Source organism: Carcharodon carcharias, chromosome 6 (assembly GCF_017639515.1).
Source record: "Carcharodon carcharias isolate sCarCar2 chromosome 6, sCarCar2.pri, whole genome shotgun sequence".
Classification (NCBI taxonomy): Eukaryota; Metazoa; Chordata; class Chondrichthyes; order Lamniformes; family Lamnidae; genus Carcharodon; species Carcharodon carcharias.
The window spans coordinates 54,751,017-54,767,047 of NC_054472.1; the positions used below are offsets into that span (position 1 = coordinate 54,751,017).

Consider the following 16,031-nt stretch of genomic DNA (forward strand, 5'->3'; position numbering starts at 1 on the left):
ATTCTATTTTTGTTTTGGATTTCCAGCATCCACAGTTTTTTGTTTTTATCATAAAGTTGAACTTAAGCCTGATCAAAGAGTGCATTTTATTGAGTGTCTTTAAAGAGATGAGGGAGATGGAGAAACTGAAGGGCTTGGGGAGGAAATAAGAGAGTGGAACGACTTTTGGCGGCTGAATGCATGGCTATCAGATTGGACATGGTTGGACAAAGGAGGAGGCTGAAAAGGTGACAGGGTCCCAAAAATGGAGGGTTCAGGGGCAATGGGAGTTTGTTATATGGAGATTGCAGAGATCGGGAGAGGTGAGAGCATAATAAGATTTAAACACAGGGCTGAGGATTTTAAATTTGAGGCATTAGAGGGACTAGGAGCTAATGTAGGTCATGGAGGATGGTGATATGGACAGGGAAGATTTGACATGACAGGGCACAGGCAGCAGGGTTTTATGTGCACTGAGATTTGCAGTAATTGAGAGCCGACATAGTGCAGTGTCCTCTACAAGGGGTCTGGGACATGCATGAGCTGGGAAAGCAATCGAGTAAAAGGTAGTGGAGGACAGGGAATAATTGAACCAGGGCATGAAGATGTAATTTTAACCCTATTTTAAGATCATATGTTGTCCACCTGTTGATATATTTCTATTCTAGCTTCTTATCTCCCAGTTTATAATGGAACTGACAATAAGAACTGTTTAAGCTGTAAGAAAACCTTCCTACTCGTGAGGACCCTGCAGCATCTCCACTGACAGGATGGTGTAGTTAGAATGTGACAGGTTTACATCAGCACTTTCTATTTTATGTATGGACATGGTCAGTTTTCTGTTGTAAATTCATAAGCGTGCTTGGTTAAAATATAGAAGAGCATATTAAAGAAGATATGGGAACATTCTGGGATTTATTAACCTCTTACTGAACCAGATTTGGATCTTTATACAATGAAGATGGAGAAGAGATTTGTAGAAGTAATTACATTTTTAAAAATTAATTCACAGGATGTAGGCTTCGCTGGCTGGGCCAGTGTTTATTGCCCATCCCTAGTTGCCCTTGAGAAGGTGGTGGTGAGCTGCCTTCTTGAACCCTGCAGTCCATGTGGTGTAGGTACTCCCACAGTGCTGTTAGTTAGGGAATTCCAGGATCTTGACCCAGTGAAGGAACAGCGATATAGTTCCAAGTCAGGATGGTGAGTGACTTGGAGGGGAACTGTCAGGTGGTGGTGTTCCCAGCTATCTGCTGCCCTTGTCCTTCTAGGTAGTAGTGGTTGTGAGTTCGAAGGTGCTGTCTCGGAGCCTTGGTGAGTTCCTGCGCTGCATCTTGTAGATGGTACACACTGCTGCTACTGTGCGTCGGTGGTGAAGGGAGTGAATGTTTGTGGATGTGGTGCCAATCAAGCGATGATGCTTTGTCCAGGACGATATCCAGCTTCGGCGTTGTATGAGCTTCACTCATCCAGGCAAGTGGGGAGGATTCCATCGCACTCCTGACTTGTGTCTTTTAGATGGTGGACAGGCTTTGGGGAATTAGGAGGTGAGTTACTCATCACACAATTCTTAGCCTCTGACCTGCTCTTGAAGCCACAGTGTTTATATGGCTAGTCCAGTTCAGTTTCTGGTCAATGGTAACCCCCAGGATGTTGATAGTGGGGGATTCAGTGATGGTAATGTCATTGAACATCAAGGGGCAATGATTGGATTCTCTCTTGTTGAAGATGGTCATTGCCTGACACTCGTGTGGTGCGAATGTTACTTGTCACTTGTCAGCCCAAGCCAGGATATTGTTTAGGTCTTGCTGCATTTGGACATGGACTACTTCAGTATCTGAGGAGTCGTGAATGGTGTTGAACATTGTGAAATCATCAGCGAGCATCCCCCCTTTTGACCTTATGATGAAAGGAAGGTCATTGATGAAGCAGCTGAAGATGGGCCTAGGACACCATCCTGGAGCTGAGATGACTGACCTCCAACAACCACAACCACCAGGCCTGACAGCATCTGCGGAGAGGAATACAATTAACGTTTTGAGTCCGTATGACTCTTCATCAGAAGAGTTCTGATGAAGAGTCATACGGACTCGAAACATTCACTGTATTCCTCTCCGCAGATGCTGTCAGACCTGCTGAGTTTTTCCAGCTACTTTTGTTTTTGTTTCAGATTTCAAGCATCCGCGGTATTTTGCTTTTAACCACTACCATCTTCCTTTATGCTAGGTATGACTCCAATCAGCAGAAAGTTTTCTCCCTGATTCCCATTGACTCCAGTTTTGCTAGGGCTCCTTGATGCCACATTCTGTCAAATGCTGCCTTGGTGTCAAGGGCAGTCACTCTCACCATACCTCGGGAGTTCAGCTCTTTTGTTCATGTTTGAACCAAGGCTATAACAAGGTCAGGAGCTGCGTGGCCCCGGCGGAACCCAAACTGGGCATCAATGAACAGATTATTGCTAAGCAAGTGTTGATGACCCCTTCCATTACTTTACTGATGATGGAGAGTAGACTGATTGGCTGGGTTGGATTTGTCCTGCTTTTTGTGTAGGGTATACCTGGGCAATTTTCCACAAAGCCAGGTAGATGCCAGTGTTGTAGCTGTACTGGAACAGCTTTGCTAGGGGCACGGCAAGTTCTGGAACATAAGTCTTCAGTACTATAGCCAGAATGTTGTCAGGGCCCATAGCCTTTGCAGCATCCAGTGCCTTCAGCCATTTCTTGATATCACATGGAGTGAATCGAATTGGCTGAAGACTGGCACCTGTGATGCTGGGGACCTCCGGAGGAGACCAAATGGATCATCCGTTCGGCCGTTCTGGCTGAAGATTGTTGCGAATGCTTCAGCCTTATCTTATGCACTGATGTGCTGGGCTCCTTCATCATTGAGGATGGGGATATTTGTGGAGCCACCTCCTCCAGTGTGTTGTTAATTGTCCACCACCATTCACGACTGGATGTGGCTGGACTGTAGAGCTTAGATCTGATCCGTTGGTTATGGGATTACTTAGCTCTGCCTATCACTTGCTGCTTATGCTGCTTGGCACACGTAGTCCTATTTTATAGCTTCACCAGCTTGACACCTCATTCTTAGGTATGCCTGGTGCTGCTCCTGACATGCCCTCCTGCACTGTTCATTGAACCAGGGTTGATCTCCTGGTTTGATGGTAATGGTAGAGTGGGGGATATGCCGGGCCATGAGGTTACAGATTGCAGTTCTGCTGCTGCTGCTGCTGATGACCCACAGCGCCTCATGGATGCCCAGTCTTGAGTTGCTAGATCTGTTTGAAATATATCCCATTTAGCATGATGATAGTGCCACACAACATGATGGAGGGTATCCTCAATGTGAAGGTGGGACTTCATCTCCACAATGACTGTGCGGTGGTCACTCGTCCCGATACTGTCATGGATAGATGCATCTGCGGCAGGCAGGCCGGTAAGGATGAGGTCAAGTATGTTTTTCTCTCTTGGTTCCTCACCACCTGCCACAGACCCAGTCTAGCAGCTATGTCCTTTAGGGCCTGGCCAGTAGTGGTGCTACTGAGCCACATTGAAGTCCCCCACCCAGAGAACGTTCTGTGCCCTTGCCACCCTCAGTGCTCTTCCAAGTGATGTTCAACAAGGAGGAGTATTGATTCATCAGCTGAGGGAGGGCGGTACGTGGTAATCAGCAGGAGGTTTCCTTGCCCATGTTTGACCTGGTGCCATGAGACTTCATGAGGCCCAGAGTCGATGTTGAGGACTCCCAGGGCAACTCCTTATTTGATATGTTCCATAAGCAGTTAAGCTACAAAATTTGGGGTACTAGTGGAATGAGCCCAGACATGTAATACATCTTGTTGTGTTCTTATGTTTATATTTTTCTAACATATAAAATGAATGTTTAGCTATAAATAAATCTAGTGTAATGCACTCCAGGCTTATTCATTAATTCATTTTTAGTGACTGACCCATCTGTAGATTAATTATCATGCCTATTTTCTGAGAGCACATGAAGCTTCAATAGTCTCAATTCTTCTTCCATCAGTTCTCTTGGTTTTATCTGGTATTTTAAGGGGAACAGAGATTTAAACCTAATGTGTGGCTCACTAAAAGAAAAACATGAACATCCTTACATGCTGTATTCAAGAATAGCCTTCTGTTTTTGGAATATAGAGTTGAGTTTTTGTAAGTAAGCTGTTCCATTGCAAGTTATTTAAAATGTTGGTCTGAATCTTCCAAGCAGCGGCAAAGCTGAGCTGATTTCAGCTGTGCTTGAAGATTTCCCTGATTCAGTGCTGCTGCGCATTTCTTCTGGGAAACCTACAATCCCAGCTGTCAAGGAAATGCGTAGCACAATATCCCTCGTGGAACTCCGTCAGAGTGGAGTAGAGTCAGGGGAAGACAGGACAAGCCCCCTTTTTACGGCACTGGCTGCCTTATGGTAAATTTTTACATTTCTGTTCTTTGAATGTGAATAAGTAGTGTGGGTGAGTAGTTAGTTGGATCAGGGTGATGGTTGGAGGGGTTGGTCAGGTCGTGTCTGGAGGTTATTTGGGTCAGGCAGGGGTTTAGTCGGATCAGGTCAGGGATGGGTTAGGTGGGTGGATGGGTCTAGACGTGGAGTGTCGTCAGATTGGGTTGGCAGTTAGCCGGGTCAGTTCGGTGGTTTGTCAAGCTGGTGGTCAGGTCAGATTGGGGGGTAGTCAGGTGCTCAGAGGTTAGTTGGGTTGGGTCAAGGTTAGTCGGGTGGTCGAGGTTAGGTTGGGTCGAAGGGGTTTCATATAGTGACTATACTTCAAATGTGGCAAAGATCTTGGAGCCATTCTGAAGTTGTGAAAGGCACCATATAAATGCAAGCCGTTTCTACATGAAAACTTTCAAAAAATCATTAGAAAAGTGCACAATGTTTTTAGTTTTTCAAGTTTTTTCAGTCTCACAATCATTTCTAGGTACTTTAGCACTGAATCATGGAAGATTCCTGAATGTTAGAGTGCTGCTATAACATTGCATACTGCTTAAAGACTCAACTAATTTAAGAAACACCCAAATAGACAAAAAATTGACCTGTCTTGTAAGGAAGATTAATTTGACTAGTAATATTACCTGTAAAGTGCATCGAGATGTTGAGGCCATGGAAGGTGTAATACAAGTGCAAGTTTTATTTTTCTTTAGCATTAACTTTCTCCAACCTTCTCTCTCATATTCTACAATAAAAAATCCTTTTTGTTGACCCCAAACATTCACAAGTGTTCTGACAGGCTTCCTAAGTTCCACCTATAAACATCAACTCGTGCAGAATTTCATCGCCACATTTGTGTCAGCCGTGGCTTAGTCGGTAGCACCCTCAGCTCTGAGTCGCAAGGTTCTGGATTCAAGTCCCACCCCAGCCCAGGGCTTGAGCCCAAAACTCTAAGTTGACACTCCAGTGCAATACTGAGGGAGTGTTGTGTTGTTGGAGGTGCTGACTTTCAGATGTGTTACAATTATGAGGTGCATAAGATTGTTATGTTTTGGGACTGTGTCTTTAAGGTAAAATGAAGGAGGTCATATGACCCATTCTGAAGTCTATCTGACAGCAAGCATGGGTGGCTTGATTGTTAGAGATTAGAGGGGAACCAGATTTTTTTTACCTGGGGAAAAGGTGCAAGGCATTTACACTTGGAGACAATGGCATTAGCCTGTGTGTTCACAGTGAATATACTGAGAGTCTCCGAAGTCTCAAAAGTGTTGAGGATGTCAAGTTGTAAACTGCCCATTTATTTCCAAGATAGAGTTGGAATGTCAAGGATTGTTCACCAGCATCTCTACCTGGGTAAGAGAACCATGTGATTCATGTTGAGCTTTGAAATGGCAACGGTATAGACAAAATTATTGTGATATCGGGTTACCGGCTTTCCTGAAATACCACTGAATATCACAGGTGGGTTAGTCTTCCCAGATCCAAGAGAGAGAGAGAGCAACAAGAGACCAAAAGTCTCTATGGTTCACCACGCCACAATGCAGGTGGAAGCTTGTGCTTGGATTGAAAATCTGTCAGGAGTTAAAACAAGGTTGGAAGATTCACCTATCTTGCGCTAGAGGGAGGATCACCAGGAACATTCTCACCAAGAAGGATAGTTCCAGGGTTAGAAGTGACCACTGATTCTGGGAGAGTTGAATGTTTATTTAAAGAACAGTGTAATGTATACCTGATGGTGTTTGTTTTTTCCAATTGTTTTCAAAGTCCTATGCTGTAATTTTAAGTATAAGCTGTCAACAAAAATAGTGTTTAGTCAATAGTGCTTTTATTCTGTTGCAGTAAATGTCTTAAATGTGAAATCTTGTTGGGTCACCCACTCAGCTGTTAACTGGAAGCTTGAATTTCTTTTTATAAGTTATCGACCTCCATGGGAATTGTAACAGGTGAAATGTTAAACAGAGGCTCCATCTGTCTGTTCAGGTGGATATAAAAGATCCCATGGTACTGTTTTGAAGAAGAGCAGTGAAGTCATCCATGATGTCCTGGCAATATTTATTCCTCAATCAACATCACAAGAAAAACATGTATCTGGTCATTATCGGATTCTGTTTGTGAGAACTTGATGTGTACAATTTGGCTGCTGTGTTTCCAACATTACAACAGTGACTGCGCTTCAAAATGTACTTAATTAGCTGTAAAGCACTTTGGGACATCTGGTGCTTGTAAAAGGCTCTATATAAATGCAAGTTTTTCATTTTGTTTTCATATGGTTACTATCCTCTCCATGCTACCCTCTGTTGACTTCTCCACAGAATTCAAAATTCTCTCAATTTTGCAAATATTCCCTACGTCAGGGACCCGCTTCAGAAAAAGTGCGTGCTTCTACACTTCCAACCCTGGCTTCTTTTGGACATTCACTCCGTACTTCAGTCACAAGTCTTTCATCTGGCTTGGCTCAGCATTCTGCAGCACACACTTTTAAAAGCCTCCCCAATGACTAGCTCTCCCAATCTTTCTTTCTTTCCACCTCCCTGAAATGTCTTGGTGCACTCACAACGTTAAAAGTGCACTATAATGCAAGTGCTATATTAGGAAAGCTGATAGAATTACCTGAGAGTTGAGGAAGCCTCAGTATTGCCTTTGTGTTATGCAGGATCAATTGATAAAAGACTTTTCTCACAGCCTAAAAGACTGGAAAACAAGGTACTTCTGCAGTTTTTCTGAATTTAGGGAGAGTATTTACTGTAGTAGTTTAATGAAGCCATACTTTGTGAAGGCTGCAGGAATTGGCAACATTATTTAATCTAATCTTGACATTGAGTTGACAACTACACCTTGCTTATTATTGATTGGCTCTGACCTGCTGTTCTTGCCAGTTTGCAAAACTGGCCTGTGTATACCATATATGGTGTAACACTGTTTTGCTGTGATTTGTCTTATTTTTAATCATTTTAGTGATTAGCCCTGTACAATAGACAAGGTAGGTGGAATCAAAACAACTATGCAGGAATATTAATGCAGCTAGAAGGCATGGGGTCCATGTGTGTCTTTCTTCTGGTAGAAGGTGTTGAATCCTTTTAATACCTGAGACTTTGTTTTCTTTGTCAAAAGTTCACCTAATTAATTTATTGCTTATTGCCTATTGCTTCAAATTGATGTCCAATTCCGATGATAAACTTTAATTATATTTTAGCTGATTTTTAATGCAATTATAATATGGACAAAATTAAAGGGTTTCACATCCTTCAAACTGCCATCTCACAACTCACTTGTACTTGTCATTTTCTTTCCTAAATATTTCAACAAACTTGGCTTCTGGTTCTTTTAAAGGTGGACATTTGTCTGCCAAATGTAATTTGATTGACTAGAGAAGCTGCAACAGTTCAGAGAAGGTTAAGGGAAAATTTAATAGAGGTGTTCAAAATTATGATAGATTTGGACAGAATACATAGAAACCATTTCCACTGGCAGGTTGGTCAGTAACCAGAGGGCACAGATTTAAGGTAATTTATAATTGGAATAGAGAGGAGATGGAAATAAGTTTTTTTTATGTAGCAAGTTGTGCATCTGGAATGCACTGGCTGAAAGAGCAGTGAAAGCAGTTTAAATAGTAACTTTCAAAAGGGAATTTGATCGATACTTCATAAGTAAGAAATTATACGGCTCTTAGGAAAGTACAGTTAATTGGATAGCTCTTTGAAGAATCAGCACGTGTACAAGCCGAATGACTTCCTTCTGTACTGTATGATTCTTCAATTTATACAGTTTTAAATTGCAAATTGTATGCAATTTAGTATAGTTTTTTCCAATTAATTGTGATCTAATTGATTTTTTCAGTCAAATAGATATCCTGCCATAAATCTCAGCAGTACAACAATTGACACACTAAAGCTCAGCTTCCATTGGTAGTTATTTCAGGGCTTGCCTGCAAAGGAAAGGTTAATTTTTTAATTCTTATTTCTATTTTTTTTCTCTTCCCTTTGTTCCTTTCTAAATGTCGTTTGTTGTAGTAACTTCCAGTTTTGACAAAGGGTCCATACCTAAATCATCACTTTGCCTATTCTCTGCCTAGTTGCTGCCTGAGCTTTTCAGTTTCTTCTGGTTTTGTTTAATGTTTTATGAGTAGCTTTAAGCAGAACTGATTGTTGGATATTTAATAGAGTATAAGAAGTTTGCTTCTGTACAGCTACAGGAGTTTAGACTCCTTTAGTGAAGTATGATTTCCATAACATCACTGATCATTATATAATTTTAAGGCTACATTTTCTTAGTTTAATCATGACTTTGAGTGCTAGTTATACAGCGCTGTCAATAAAGTAATTTAGCTTACATTTTTAAATAATTCATTTCATTCATCAAAGCCTTCAAGAAATGAAAGGAAAAAACTTGCATTCGTATACCACCTTTCTCAATCTCAAGTAATGCATGAAATCGTAGTGTCCAACTGAGGGAGCAAATGGGACTTCGGTTCAACATCTTACCCGAAAAACAGAGCTGCTGACAGTGCAGCACTTTCCCAGTTTGCATTGGAGTTTCAGTTGTACCTGAACCTGAATCTCCTAACTTAAGAGACAAAAGTACTGTTACTCAGCCACAGCTATAATAAAGGGCTGATTCTGGTTTGCTGTGTAGTATTGAATTTATGTAAGGTAGCACTGGGTTTGGAAAATTACCGCTATAGAAATGTGCATAAGTTTTTGTTGGCAATGGAAATGAACACTTGAGTTTACTAGACAACCTAAAATGTATCAATTCCTTGACCATGCAATAAATAAAATATATTTTTTTTTAAATGTACCAAGTCGCAACAGTCAATAAAAGAAATGGAGGAAAATGAAACTGTAGAATGACACACTGGTTATTGAAAACTAGGCGAGCAGAAAATGTAAGTGAGAAAGGAAAGGAGACAAATGGGGAAGGGAAGAAATGAAACAAAAGCCATGTCAAAAGAAAGGGAATTCACTTATTATCTTGGTTCCATCTATTTAGTGTGGAGAAACTAATCAGAGTGCACTATTCAGGCTCCTCTACCTTTATACAATGATGTTTTTCAAGTTATATAATGCATTCTTCATGTGGTAAGTGCTGGTTGAATGATGCCACTGTGTTAAACAATTCAAAGTGAAAACCTTCAACTAATGGAAAGTTTGCCTTGTGCTCAAGTTTATCACTAGGCTAAGATATTACTACTAATTTAAATGAAAGCAGAAGGGAAGTCTTACAGGGCCAAAGGGAATGGTGATGGGGCAAGAAAAGAAACAAAAGATGTGCCTAGAGCAGGTGTGCTACTATCTAAAAACGAAAATAGGAGTAAAACCAAAACATGCAAAGAAAAGGAAACAAAATTGGAGAACAGAGTTTACGATCTGAAATTGTTGAACTCTTATGTTGAGCCTAGAAGGCTGTAAAATTTCTGATCGAAAGGCAAGGAACTGTTTCTCGAGTTTACGTTGAGCTTCACTGGAACAGAAGTATACTCTAAGACCAACTCTCTGGCATTCAATCTCTCCTACCTTCCACCCTATCACAGAGTTTCCTTTTGTCCTTATCCCACCCACCACATGTTCATAACGTATTACATCTCTAATTTTTCCCAGTTATGATGAAAGTCATCAACCTGAAACTTTAACTCTGTTTTCTTTTTATGGATGCTGCCTGACCTGCCAGTATTTCCAGCATTTTCTGTTTTTATTTCAGATTTCTAACACCCTGCTTTTCAACTATAAATAATTGTTTGGCTCTTTTAATGTTTACTGAGCTCCCTCATTGTATATAGATTATTTTTGTAACAGTGTGTTGCACACAATTGGACAATGGTGTCTTCCACCACCCAGGAGGACAAGAGCAACAGATATATCACCTCCAAGGTGCACAGCACCAAAGACGTCACTGTTTAAAGTTGGTAGAGGAATCTGGACAGTACACATTGGTTGGTTTCTATATATTGTGATCCCTGTGGAGGCAGATAACATCTGAAAAGAAATTCAAACTTCCAGTTAATAGCTGAAAAGGATGACGACAAGATTTCACTTTTTAAGATTTTAATTGTAACAAATGACTAAAAACAATATTAACTAAACACTTTTTTAGACAACTTATATTTTAAACTACACAAAAGAACATTCACCTTTCACCACACATTGCACTCTCCACAGAATTCAGTCCTTATAGCAAACGATCCACAATTGCATCCAGCTTCCGGGTGTTCATTTTTTTCCTGTTTCGCCAAGTAGCAACTTTGAATGACCTTCTCCAGGTGCTTCCTCCAGTTTTTGGAGTATTTCCCAAATCTACCACCAGTAGTAAAGTCCACTCAGATGATTCTCCTTCCCTTCTGTCCATGGCAGGATGAATCTCCCAGTTTCTTTAAATGGCTACAGAATGCATTTCTTTGATTAGAGACCATCTCCCTCCCACACCTGATGTTAGTAGTTCACAGTGAACCTGCAGCTTCTCTTTGCTGACCAGATCAACTGCTGTTCTTTTCCTCCCTCTCTTTCCCTTTTGCCCCAAAAGCTTGGAGTCAGCACGTTTATTTACTGTTAGCACAGCTGCCCTTGCCCTTTGTTCCCAAGTGTGAGAACTTTACACTTTTCTCACCAGTCCCTTGAGTAAGACAGGCTCGTTCTCAGGCAAATCTGGAATAGTCACATGACCCCCATCATTTTAACCTAAATTTAAAGGCACATTTCAAAATATAATGATCTTAAATCTCAATTTCAACAACATTGAATAGATGGAGCCTTGGTGCCAGATGAGATTTGTTTTTACTTCACTTGGATTTAATTTCTTTCCTTCCCTATTTGTAATTTCCTTATCACACTCATTTTTTGCTCACCAAGCTCTCAGTAACTGATGTCATTCTTTTGTTCTTTGCATTGTTCTGCCCCCTTGTGGTTGATGTTATAACTGCATTGACTTCCTACCAGGGTAATGGCAATGATAAGGTTGCATACAGATTCAGGGTTACAAGTGTCAAAAGTAGATGTTTGCAGAAAGCTGCAAATCTAGTTGAAAAACGCAATAAAATAAAAAAACAATGGAAAGAATAGTCAAGAATTAACCATAAGCATTTCATTTAGATTTTTAAAACTGTACATTGCAACTGACAGCTACAACACTGACCATAATTACAAGTCCTTTTCATCTTTTTAAGGATGTATCTCTATATTTGATTTAACTAAGCAAAGATAACTACTGACAGAAACTTGTGCAAAGATTGTAGGAATTGCATTTTGACCACGTGCTTTTCTGACAGTAACTTTTCTATTATTCATTCTTCCTCCACAACCCTTTCCCAAATCTTTCCTACAAGTTGATGCTGTATGAACGGAACTGGTTGAACCGGTGGAAAACAACTATTTTACACGAAGGAGAAGGCACCATAATGAATGTCAAATGGAGGGGCAACCTTGTTGCATGGTCAAACAGTGTGGTAATGAAATCTATTGCTGTACTAATAATATATGAAACTTGAAAAATTCTCACTGGAGCCTCTGGGTACAAGGGAACTATAAATTGGAGCTGTCTGTCCCATTTCCATTCCTTTGCTCTTTTGTTTCATGTTCTTTTTCAATTACTTTTTTAGTTCACTTTTAAATTAAGCCCTGCCTCAGTAACTATTTGATAAAGCATTCCATGTTGTAATAACCCTCTGTGTATATAGTTTCACCTTGTTTTCTGTTTCTAGTTATAATCCTAAGTTCCTGCCCTCATGTTGCTCAGTTGTCAAGCTGTGCAAGCACCTTTCCATTATTTACCCTCAAAAACTTCGATAATTTTGAAAATCTTCATTAAATCCCATTTAACCTTCTCTACGCCAGTTGTAAAAAGTTCCAATTTTTCAAGCCTTTCCTTATTCCCAGTATTGTTTACTGATTCTTCACTGTTCCCTTCTCATGGTTCTATCAAGCAACATGCCAGATAGGCCCTGGAACAGGAATTCTCCAATTCAACATTGAGCATCTTTCCAGGCTTAACTGCAAGTATCTAGCAAATATGTGAAGATGCACAACATCATCACACACCAATGACCAACAGGCCAGCCACTACTGTATCCATGGATACTGTTGTGGCATACTTTTAAGGTACTAAACTACTGTGCATCACCAGATAAGATGTAATGTATATGCTCATGTGATCATTGGACAGAAGATAGAGCCCTCTCAGATGTTCCTGTATATAGTTTCATCTGTTCAAATAAAAGGATCCACCTAATTGAGCTATCAATCCTCTGCATGTGGTTGCTATGTTTGTGTAAGGTAGAAAACACAACATGATGGCAGCTGGTGGTGTTTGAAGATTTGAATTGAAGTTTTGCAGAACCTGCAACACTGAACTCCTCCACATGCAACAGAATTCCAGTGTGTTAAAGTTTGAAGACCCACAAGTACATCTGCAGTCCTTACAGTAGCATGGAAGGCTCCATGAGTGATTCTGCAGCAGTGTAGGTGTCCAGTACACAGTAGATCTGCATGTTCGGGACATCACATCTTGCTCCAACAGGCAGGTGTTGGGTCCTGGTATTGGTTTTAAAAAAAAAAGCTGTAAATCTAGGGAGTCTAAGTTCAGCCACTAACAGCTTGCATGAGAACACCTGGTAGACAACCTGGTGAGGTGTAGAGCTGGGCAGGGCTCCAATAACGTGAGCAACTGCTTCTCCTGCAGGTCATCAGATCGAGAATACCCAGGGGGAGGGCAGTGGTGTTGGGAGGGGGCAACCAAACGTTTGTAACAGGGCCAAGCAAAAGAATCCGTTGAGCGGTAGCCTCCATTAGCTTGAAGAAGGCTAAAAAAGAACTTCATCGACATTAAATTATTTCTCTCAGTGTCGGGACATGTTCACACCGATTCAAAGCTTCGTGGGCAGGGCCTAGTAAAAACGTGGGATGGCAGCAATAGCGCCATCGACCTGATGTCTAACAACAGGCTGTGGCCATCCAAGGAACTGCAAGCAAGTGGAACCACAAAATTTAAGCCTTGAAGAACTGTGCAAGGCTGAATATTTGTTCCTGCCATGGACAAAAAGTGGACACAAGTATGAAGCAACCCTTATAGGTAGACAGAGTCTACATGCTACATGTACCATTGGCATATAGCCAATTCAGACAAACCTTCTAAGCCATGCAGGTGTTGCAGATCCATACATACCCCCATAAATTGCCCAGCTTTCCACAATATGGGCAAAGCATGTGGCACCAGAGGACACTAGAAGTGCCAATGTAGGAAACCAAAGCCAGAACAAGTGGCTGTACGCCACAACATGGTCAGATGCAAGGCACAACATTCCAACAAACAAAGGGAGTGTGCCAAATATCACAAACAAAAATCCATAAAATGAGCTTCCAAAATTGGATGTTGAGGATGACCAGAGCATTAACACACAGTGAGCAGGCATTCCATACAGTCAACATCACAGAACGTATTGACACTGTTAAAGCCTTTTTACCATTATTCACATTGTATGCCCACAGAAACCTGAGAAACATAGTGTGGACAAAAATCAATATAGGTGTAGGTGCTAATGTTGTTCCTCTTTATATACTAAAAAACATGCACTTGCAGAAGTGGAAGGTGATGCCAAGCTTATAGCCTACAATGGCTTGAAGATTCCATCTCTAGGATCCATCATACTTGAATGTTGCTATAACAACTCGCCATGTTTATCCCAGATATTCTATAATGTGGACACTGATTGTGATTGCTGGCCTACCAGCATGCAGAGACCTGACCTTGATTACCGTTCTTGGCATCAATAAGACAATGGCCAAGACGACAAACTGAAAAGAATCATTATTACCTTGCGAAGCATCTGCACATCATAGACCAGAATTGCAACTGATAAATGCCATTAAATTAAGCAAGATTTGCATGCCACAATGTTATACCTTAGAGCAACACCACTCAGTGCAACCATTCCTTCAGCAGCAGAATTATTGTTCAGGCAAGTGCAAACAATCCTTCCCCGTCATCATTCATCAAAACTTCCAGGAGTACAAGATACATTCATTGAAAAACAAGAGAAAATGAAGGATGCACAAGCCAGACACGCAGGCAAAGAATTACTCAACTTAAACATTGGACAAAAGGTATGAATACAGCACCCAAACGATGGAACATGGAATCCAAAAGAAATTATTAGCATCTGTCCAGGACCATGTATGAACACCCAACAGCATGTTTAGGACCTGTGTTTGGTATTTTTGTGTAAGGTAGAAAATACAACAGATGCAACCTCCTGACTTGCTACTATTACCTGAAACATGCCCTGGCCATATCCGTGAAGAACGCCATCACGGATTTCAACATCTATCTTCCCTCCACAACTGTGGGAGATGCCACCTGTATCATCGCCATCAAGATCAGGGAGCTGCACATTACCAACATGTACAAAGACACGAATTTGAAATGAGCAAAGCCAGTGGCCTGAAGTGCACCAATCCTGGCCTATACATTGGTGACTTTAATGGCCACCACATTATGTGGACTTATAAAGCCAATGGTGAAGGCTTCAAGGACTAGATATCCACGGAAGATCTGCAACTAGCCTTCTTTCCAAAACAGAGAACAGCTTTCCAGTCTGTTTAATGACACAACTACAAACTGGACCTCACCATTGTACCTAAAGATCAAAACAGGAGCCTCCTCAGACATTTTGCAGAATGCTCCCCTACCTCCCTAACAGCCAACAGAAGCCCATTATCGCTCACATTGGCACTGAGATACTGTCAAAACAAATGCCACAACAGAACATGGCAAAGCCAAGTGGGACTGCTATGAGGCAGCAATTAAGAAATTGGTGATTCAAACCCTCATGACACCAGAATGTTGTCAACAGTTCATTTGACTCCATATTGCTGCCACCAGGAAAAGCATCCCATAAAGCTTCCAGGAATTGCACACCCTCTGATCTACAAAAGAGACTCGGGACCGGCTTGATGGTGCTACCAGTAGGACACACCAAAGTTTCTAAACTAGAAGGTGATGGTGAATTGAGTATGTTGATGGTGTGGATTTCACACATTTTAGTCACTGTGCCTGGGCCCTGCTACAACATCTTGGAGCCACTAATCCAACAGAACATTGGATTTCAAAAGCCTGCCCCACTCCTTAGACTCCAAACTTGCAGAGAGCACAAAAGAACTGGGTATCAAAAATACCAAACAAGAGATCTTTGACTACACTGGACAACAACTTCAATTCCTCCACAAGAACCCACCACCATCAGCACAGATGAAGTGAAGGAGGGCTTAGCCGCAGTGAAGAAAGGGAAAGTAGTCAGTGGAGATGTATCTCCACTGGACTTCCTTCATCATCTAGGCCTGAGGGACTTCAATAGCTGTTGAAACTGCACATCAATACTATAGAATCCGGATGCATCAAAACCATGGAATAAAATGATGGTTATTGTCATATTCAAACTGAATAAACTGTTCTGGAAACTGTAGCCAAACTCATTCTTGCACATGACTTACAAATCCCTAGAATTTATCATCCTTTGGAGAATCAGCGTCTCATTGAGTCAGTAATCTCTGATGAACAGTCTGATCACTGTTGCTGTGAGTAAGTTTTCTTGAGTGCGCATCAAGGTAGGATTCCAGAAGAAAATCCAG

General features: G+C 41.3%; 1 protein-coding gene across 2 annotated transcripts in view; it reads left to right on the forward strand.

The window, feature by feature from the left end:
* Positions 1-16,031, forward strand: part of vps41 (VPS41 subunit of HOPS complex) — a 255,020-nt gene that overhangs the window by 144,261 nt on the left and 94,728 nt on the right. For both annotated transcript variants that reach the window (XM_041189684.1, XM_041189685.1), the window contains exon 8: positions 11,735-11,854. In XM_041189684.1, coding sequence (XP_041045618.1) covers positions 11,735-11,854 — 120 coding nt within the window. The remainder of the gene's footprint in view (positions 1-11,734; positions 11,855-16,031) is intronic.